This window comes from Acanthisitta chloris, unplaced genomic scaffold (genome assembly GCF_000695815.1).
Source record: "Acanthisitta chloris isolate BGI_N310 unplaced genomic scaffold, ASM69581v1 scaffold5027, whole genome shotgun sequence".
Classification (NCBI taxonomy): domain Eukaryota; kingdom Metazoa; phylum Chordata; class Aves; order Passeriformes; family Acanthisittidae; genus Acanthisitta; species Acanthisitta chloris.
The window spans coordinates 13,292-22,100 of NW_008681963.1; the positions used below are offsets into that span (position 1 = coordinate 13,292).

The window sequence follows — 8,809 nt, forward strand, 5'->3', positions numbered from 1 at the left end:
AACCATGGGTGATTGTTACCTGCCTTAGCACTCTACAAGTCCATTATATTAAGGTATTTCCTAGTAACAGCCCAATGAAAACAGGTTTTCATCCAAATGATCCAACATAAGGACAAAAGTGCAGTGCCCAAGTAAGTCCAACAGTAGTGAAAGAAAGAGCATACAACCACAACAGCTTCCTAGTGGTTATGTATTTTGACAGGATATCCCAGGCCTTGAGCAGATTTTTTTTGTTTTCTAAGAAGAAACCTATCTCATATAGATATATAGATATATAGATATAAACATTAAAATGGATGTGTCCTACCTGTGACCAGCTGCACATCAGAAAGTTTCACCTTAGGAGGAGGTCGTGTTGACTGACACGCTTTGCCTTCCTGAGAACGTCCTTTAACAAACAAGATGAACAGCTCTGTGTTTATTCACATGAACATGTAGTTATGTATAGCTACAAACTATTTCAGTAAGCTACAACATTATTTTGTCCTCAAAATTCTTCTCATTTATGACAAGGAAACTCAAGATGTTCTATATGACATATATTGTCACAACCATAACTAACTTTCACTAAAGTTAAAATACACCTTGCAGTTGCTATTAAAAAAAAAAGGAAGGTAAATTTTTTTAATAAAAATGATTAGGTTTATCTATTTATTTTATCCTTTTTGCTTATCTAACCTACAGAGCCATGATAGAAGTGATAAGTATATGTACTTACCACCTGGTAAAGTACATATAGTTAGCACATCTTTACTCCATCAGTGATCCACACTACAGAGGAGCTCAGGGTCTAAAAGCAATGCTTTCCCTCAACCCTTTCTTCAGGATGCAATTCCTTTGCACCAGGCACGTTCAGGCACAGTGCAAAGCAGTGCAGAGTTATTACAAAAGATGATCTTGCTCTTTCAATAAAGACCACTTATCATCAAACCAGAAAGTTATTAACATGGAACATATTCTTCCAGTGAAAATATTTTGAAGACAGCACAAAGCCAGAAAAAGTTTAGAACAAGGCTTAAAAAAACCCAAACCATGATGCAGATGGCCACTGTGCATGGCTAGAGTCAACTATCCCCAGTTTAGCTGCTCTGATCTCTTTCTGCATTTATACATGTGAGCAGCTCTGGCAATGGAGTTGGTTGCTCCAGAGCTGGTGTGCAGTAATGCTATGTGGGGATTCAGACAGCTTTAGCAGTAGCCATTTTACATCACAGAGCTGTTGTTTGGTATTTTTAACCTGAAACAGAAACACAATTATCCAGAACACCGGAGATTAAGACTAAATTGTATAAATAGTTGAAATCCCTAAAAATTAGGTAAGGTGAGAAGTGTACAGATGAATACACTGCGTTATAAAAATACAAGTGTTATTAAACATAAGGTATAGTGAAGAGAGAATTACCATAGATCTGCTTTAGGATGGACTGCTTGCTGGTTTTTATGGCTGAGCTGGTTTTGTTTACGGGTTTCAGATTTTTACATGAAGGAACTGATTTCAGAGGGCTATGGTTCAGCTGTTTCTTCCAAGCAACCTGAATGAAGAAGGCAGCTGTCTCTTGTCTCCATTTGTCTTCATCTTCCTTGCACTGCCGCTTAGCACTAAGAAGCTGAAACAACTCCTGTCTTAGCTGGTAACTAGAGAGCAGAAAAGAGAAGAGCACTTGTTTTAGGTGACCTGTTTTAACTTCCGTGCTTTCCACGCATCAGTTCACATGGTGGATTACATGAGTAACTGGGAAAACAGAACTCCCACTGATGTGCTAAGTCATTTGGACGAGAAATGTTTGCTCAGAAGAAAAAGCTGAGTTCAATTCTGGATGCATCCATTATTTCACACAGTTAATAAAGATCTGGCACTACAGGTATCAAAAGTTACAGTGCTTCAACATCAGCTTATCAACTGCAGCAACAAACAAAACCTATAAATACTTACGATAATGGTATAATCAATACTATTGCCTTATTTTCACTATATTCACAGCTTAACACCTAATTTTCTCACGTGCCTTTACCACTTCACGTTCCAGTCAATCAGTGCAAGAGACAAACCAAATCTACCTCCTGTGGGTTCAATTGCACATTTCCTCTACAGAAAACTGAGCTGCTTTCCATCCCTCCTCTGATGATGCTCCCCTCACCTCCTTTTCAGCAGTCTGTGTTTTTCCCTTCCCTTCAAAGGCTCCCTGTCTTCTGACCCACCCTCACCCCGGCTGCTTTGATCTGACACACAGTCACAGCCCTCTGCCAAGTGGCAGCAGCAGATTATCTGTCCTTCTTCACTCTGGTGGCTAATGGCACCAGCAACAAGGAGTTGTGTTGGGTTTTTTTAGCTCGAATCGGACATAAGTATTCGATCGGATATTGGCATTTCACACTCGCAAGTCAATTAACTGGCCTAGCAATTAACTCTGAATCTTCCCAGTACAAACCTGTCACAGAAGAACACTGAGTAACCCTTGTAAAATATTAATTATAAGTGTTTGGTAACAAGCCAAGACACATTGATTATCATCCCCTCTGGCATTCAAAAAGACTTCTATACTGTATGGCCCAGTAAAGGGAATGAGGAAGGAGAGAAAGAGGTGATTTTGTTCTATTGTTCCAACTGCAACAAGATCTAAATTAAAACAAAAGACAACACAACCAAATACAAATTGTTTAAATATATGTTATAAGTCAATGAACTGTGTAATTCAAACAAAACAGCAGCCTCATACAAACAGTGAGTACATAAAAGCACAATAGAATGCCAAAGGGGGATGATATGCTCAGTTACAGCCCAAATAATTTCAAACTTTCAATAAGCTTAGTAAATTACCTTTGTGAAATTTGCTGGGTGAGACAAACATATTTAATCTTAATTTAGTGAAGCTTCAGAATTCAGGCATGTACACAGCTCATTAAGGTGCATAACAAATGTGGGCAGCAATTGCATCTTACCCGTGCCTGCAAGTTGCTGAAGCACTGTATGAATTCAGAACAGGAGCATTATCGAGAGGCAGAAGGAAAAAAGTGATCCAGTTTTGTTAAATGTCACTTTTCAACAGGGTAAGAGAGGAAGGGAAAGTGAAGGGGGAGCACAACTACAGCGACTTGCTAACATAACTTGAGCTAGGGATGGGTTAATTGAATACCACCGCAGGAAAAACAATTGGGGAACTGTTTTATACTTGAGCAGAAAAGAATACTAAGCTACTCTCTTTGAATTCAGTAATTACTGCCAGAAGCCTTTGCTGATAGGTGAAATGACCCACTGACAGGCACTCACTCCACCTTTGCACCCAGTTGTGATTTCATGTTTGTAGAGAACTTCTGGTAGTTTTTAGCAACAAGAAAATAACTGTGAGGCTCTGACACTGAGATATAGGCAGTTATCTTTAGAGCAAGTGCACATTTTTTTAATTCAGCTCTCTCGTAACAGATCATTCTGATCCTAGTGAGAAAAAAAGAATGGGATGAAATTTGATACAATATGAATCTGATGTGGTGCCTTGAAAAAATACCCAGTGCTTACTCAACAAAACTACTGCACATAAAAGAAACGTGGAACGTACGTCCAGAATGACAAAGCTGGCAAATGATATTCACACTCACTGTCACAGAAGCTCTCATCTTAAAATCTACTGCTGGTCAAAGTGTGCAAATAGCAAGGATATACTGAAAGAATGCAGCTTGACTCGTGGGAGAGCAACAGCGACAGCAACCAACTTAGTTCCAGCTTCTATCAACTCCCTGTGGACCCTGGAGAATGGTACAGGCCTCAGTGCCCCCATGAGAGAGCAAGCTAGACACAGAATCTGTAAGCCTCAACGAGCAGGATAAGCAATTAACCTTTGGTAAGCCACACACCTTACAATACACTTTTGAGGACTACATTTATAAAGTTTGTGGATGTGGGAATTGCAACATTCTCCTGAGAATACCAAGTTTAATATACTTAAGTAGACCAGTACCACTGTGGTGTTGTTTTTACTTTCAAACAGTAAATCAGGACTGTAAAATTTGCAGAGTGAGACAAGTGTATTTAACTCTAACCTAGAGAAGTTCCAGAACTCGAGCATGTACTTCTACATGTTTCTGGTGTAGAGTTACACACTAACATTGCATAATTCTATTGCTGTCTACAAGTACATCCTATTTACCAGTGCAAGTCTGGACCAAGAGACAAACACAAGACTGAGTGGGACTGACAGCCACGTGGAAGGTACCTACTTAATAACTGTAATTTGGTGTTCAATGGGTGCTAAATTGGGTATTTTGGAATAACCAACATGTTAGTAGTCAGCTGCCTAGTGAGAGCTAGCTAGAAATGCTAACCATGACTTCTTGGCAGGCAGGTGCCACCATCTGACTTGGGATCCACATCCTAAAATACTCACACTGCCTCTTTTTTTGAGCTATATATGAACTCTACTTCAAAGGAAGAGGCAGAGCTCTCTTCTTTTTAAAAATAAACATTATTGCTGTGGTAATGCAAATCAGAAGCAGGAAATCTGGTCCAAAGTCACAGCTGTCTTACCCATGTGAGTTTCACAACACTTGACTATAAAGCTCAAGTTGAGCTTCAAGTGTAAGCAGACAAGCCAGCACAAGTGGTGGGCAGTGGGCTTGGGAGAGAGAGTGCAGGAGGGAAGCTCAGCTCTTCCTAACAGTGGACTGCCCTCACCTCAGCATCAATGCTCAACAAGCTGTTTGGTGTTCTGCATCAAAACATCCACTGAAATAAATGCTTTATGATATTGCTGCAAACTTTATGAACTCCATCAAAGCTCTAGCAACAGCAAACTGTCCACAGACCTAACAAAATGACAGTGGAAGAACTGCCAAACTAACCTCTCCATTTTTCAGTATTAATTCTTTAAATAACAAATGCAATTTAAACAACCTCTAATTTCCACAATTTCCAAAGTGCAAAGTATTAGTAAGGACATGCACTTCTTTGGAGAGATAGCACACCATCACTGTTCCAGCAGGTGGATAGTTTAGAAAGACCTATCCAACTTCAGATAGTCAAACGTGTAAATGGAATGCAGATTGCTCCAAGGCTTTAGATCCCAGTTCTTGTGAGGAAATTTGCACAAGGACTCACTACACATCTTTTTGCACATAAGACAAGAATTCAGGATCTACATTAGAAAAGAAGGCCCAGGAGGACATTGCCAGCACAGAGCTGCTTATACAGTGTTTGGAAGAGAGAGCTGACAGCAGAAGTGGTGGAACCCTGGGAGAACAAGTCACTGTTTTGCATTGCTGTTCATTGTGGGTTTGAGGAATATGTCACGGAATCACAGAACCATAAAATGGTTTGGGCTGGAAGGGACTTGTAAAAACCATCTAGTTTACACTCCCTTGCAATGGGCAGGGAAACCTTCAGCTAGATCAGGTTGCTCAGAGCCACATCTACCCTGACCTCAAACATTTCCAGGGCTGGGGCATCCACCACCTCCCTGGGCAACCTGTTTCAGTGCCTCACCACACCTACCATTAAAAACCTCCTCCTTATGTCCAATCTAACCCTACCCTCTGTCCATTCCCCCTTGTCCTGTTGCTGCAGGTCTTGTTAGAAAGTCTTTCTCCATCTTTCTTACAAGCTCCCTTTAAGCATTCAAAGGCTCCAACCAGGTGTCCCTGGAGCCTTCTCTTCTCCAGGCTGCACAACTCCAGCTCTCTCAGCCTGTCTTCATAGGAAAGGTGTTTCATTCCTCTGACCACTTCTGTGTCCCTCCTCTGGGCCTACTTCAACAGGTCCTTCTCTTTCTTGTACTGGGTATTCCAGAACTGAATGCACAGGTAGCACACAGAAAGTAAACATGATAAAAGTGCAGAAATAGGTAGTACTTGGCAAGCCAGAATTTTATCCACAAAAAATTAATTCACCAAAAATACAAAAATTAATTAATCAAAAATACTATGTCCCAAAATTCTATCCTTTCATTTTAATAGGTATGTACTCAGAAGAACAGTGTAACTTCTATATTCCAACAACAGTGATGAGAGAACCTGGAATATTACTGGGCTTTAAATCCAACCTCATGCTTGGAAATACTTGGACTGATAGATAAAAGAGCTGGAGCAAACAGAAGTATTTGCTGAACCAACACAAATGTCTGAATGGCCACATTTCAGTTTAGGAACAAATGGACTGCCAGCTCAGACCATGAGGTGTCTGGTCTGGTGTCCCTTCCCTAGGAATGGCAGCAACAGCTCTTTCTGAGAAAGACAAGACTTCAGATTTCTAAGTTAACTGGAAAAGGCAGTGGGAGTGATACCAGTTCTGGAAACTCCAAAACCAAGCAGCTGGCAATGCTTATCTCTTTTCTCCCTGGTGTTTCATACAATAGGGAAACACAGGTAACAGTTCACCTTGCAAAATAAGAAATGGGATGTTTTTAAGCCTGGAAGCACTACTGAAATCTGGCAGCACAACCCCATGACTCCTTTTGAGCTTTGGAGAGCCACGTGGTACTTGGCAAGAAAGATGTTTCCTTGTCAAAAAAACAGGCTTGTACAATAAGCATTCAGAACTGTTCTCTCTAAACTTTTGGTCCTGGCCCTACTTGATGAGGCCCAGAGGACACATTACTGAGTGGCTAAGCAGCCCAGGCTGGCTGTGGTGACAGACAGAGCTGATTCTGATGCTCCAGCTGCTGAGTGCTCCCTTCTGCTCCGCGCTGTGGCAGAGCACGTTGGATGCAGATGCTGTTCTGCACTGGGCAGCCAGCTAGTACTCTGCTCCTGACACAGCCTGGGGAACAAACACCCCTCTGAATTACTCAGCAAGGGAACCAAAGCCTCCAGCATGACCCAGACTACCAGTGACTCAGCATCCATTCTGTAGGCAGTTGGGCACTAAGACCTGATCCTGCTGTTAAAGGAAACTTGCCGATTTCCCAGTGACTAGGATAAAAGGTGTTACTACCCTCTATATGCTCCTAGACATCCATCAGCTGCTCCCTTTGACAGTTTGGGGGAACAATTTTTGTACCACTACTGAACACCATAGGGTGTTACAATTTAGCTCCAAAAGGAACTTACCTGTTAGTTTTCCTTTAATTGAATGCTAAGAAATAGTAAAACATATTAAAACTGTTAAACTAGTGAGAGACCTGGAAAGAGTATTAGTAAACATCAGCAATTTATAGTTTTCTGCATCCAATAAAAATTGAAGAAAGTTTCAATAAAAACAGGGTATAAAAATTATGTACATATTGTATGTTTCGCCTACAACTGCCATTTTGGTAAGAAATAAAATATCAAGGAGCATGTACTTTAAGAATGACTGTATTTCTGAGGCTGAAACTCATGCATTCATGAAAACAGGATAATGCTGTGGAAAGCAAACACGGGGACATCTCACCCTTTCCTGTCTGCCTCTTCTGTACAGCAGTTGCTACTCCTTAATCAAGGTATTGGCTTCAAGTTTTAGCAATGAACATTCAAAGCTTCCAAACATCTAGTTTGGTTATTCAGTTAGAAGTCAGTTAGGAGTACAATTTTGAGTGTGTCAGTAACTGGTGGTAAAGGATCTGATTGCAAAAACCTTTTCAAGAGAAACTGTGTATCCCTACATGTGCAAGTTTGCTAATGAATACAACAGCAGTGTACTCCAGGCTTAGAAAATCCTGATTCGCGCTCACAGAAGTTTAAAACCTTCTCCAATAATTACAAGTCATCACTTACCTTGCTCTTTTTATGAACCTACTCATCTCATTTTAGGCTGCTGGAATCAACTTGCCCTAGTTTGGTGAAAGACTATTAAATTCCTGGGTTAGCAATGGCAACATTGTAAGCACAAGGACCAAACAAGGCGAACTTAATTTACATCTACTTGCATCTCACCCTTCTCGAGCTCCTGAAACAGCAGCCTTACCTTCTCCACGTCCTCTGTATAACTGTAGCAGCATAGTTCTTCTTCCGAAACAGCTCTTTTCGTTTTCTTTCTTTTTCTATGATCTGCAGTCGAATCTCCAAAGGGATTAGTTCAATATTTGTACTTTGCCACCCAACAGAACATAACTGATCATCTGCATTTCTGGATCCAATTACGCCTGTTTTTTCCAAGTTCAAACTGTCACCAGGAGCAGAACATGCTACTGGGTTTCTTGGCACAGTTCCGGCAGGTTCTGCCTCAGCAGATAATAAAGAGACCTTTTTGGCTAATTCCTTATTTCCCAGTTTGTCAGTTTGTTCTACAGCATGCATGCTGTCATTTCTGGTGCTCACAAACACTGTTTTGGCACTTCCTGGTCTGCTAGAACCAGCTGGTGAACATCGCTTATCATTTACCTCTTTAGCTCTGGATTTCTGCTGATGCCTTTTGCCTTTGGAAGAAGCTTCACACTGCTTGGAGTTTCTCGTGGTTCCACCAGTACAACTGAGATTGCAGAACACAGCTGCTCCTTCACAATGGTCCCTCTTGACAGATGAAGGCTGACTTGAGTCCCTTATTTTTTCCCCAACACTAGCAGTCCTACAAGCAGAACTAGTAAGCCTCCTGCTCCTCCAAGCACAAGTACCCGTTGCCTCGACAGTGTGTTCCTTGTGCTTTTCTCCATCCAGTTCTGTAGCAGTTGCAACCTGATGTTTCACTGCAACTTTTGTTCCCTCTTTTGCTTTGCCACGATGGAAATGGACACAACTTGACTTGCTTCTGACGTGTTTTCTCAATGAATCTTTTGACAGAGAAATGGAAATCAACATTCAGTCTCTGATCCAGCAAAAACATAGATCTATGTCTAATTTTATTTTGCTCAGTTACCTTTGAGGCACACTAGGATTTAATTAAACGGAAAAAAAAGTGTCAGCAGGA

General features: G+C 41.0%; 1 protein-coding gene across 1 annotated transcript in view; it reads right to left on the reverse strand.

The window, feature by feature from the left end:
• Window positions 1-8,809, reverse strand: part of INVS (inversin) — a 97,703-nt gene that overhangs the window by 2,608 nt on the left and 86,286 nt on the right. The window contains exons 13-15 of the mRNA XM_009078294.1: window positions 7,871-8,672; window positions 1,403-1,635; window positions 308-388 (exon numbers count right to left, since the gene is read on the reverse strand). Of these exons, the coding sequence (XP_009076542.1) occupies window positions 308-388; window positions 1,403-1,635; window positions 7,871-8,672 (1,116 nt within the window). The remainder of the gene's footprint in view (window positions 1-307; window positions 389-1,402; window positions 1,636-7,870; window positions 8,673-8,809) is intronic.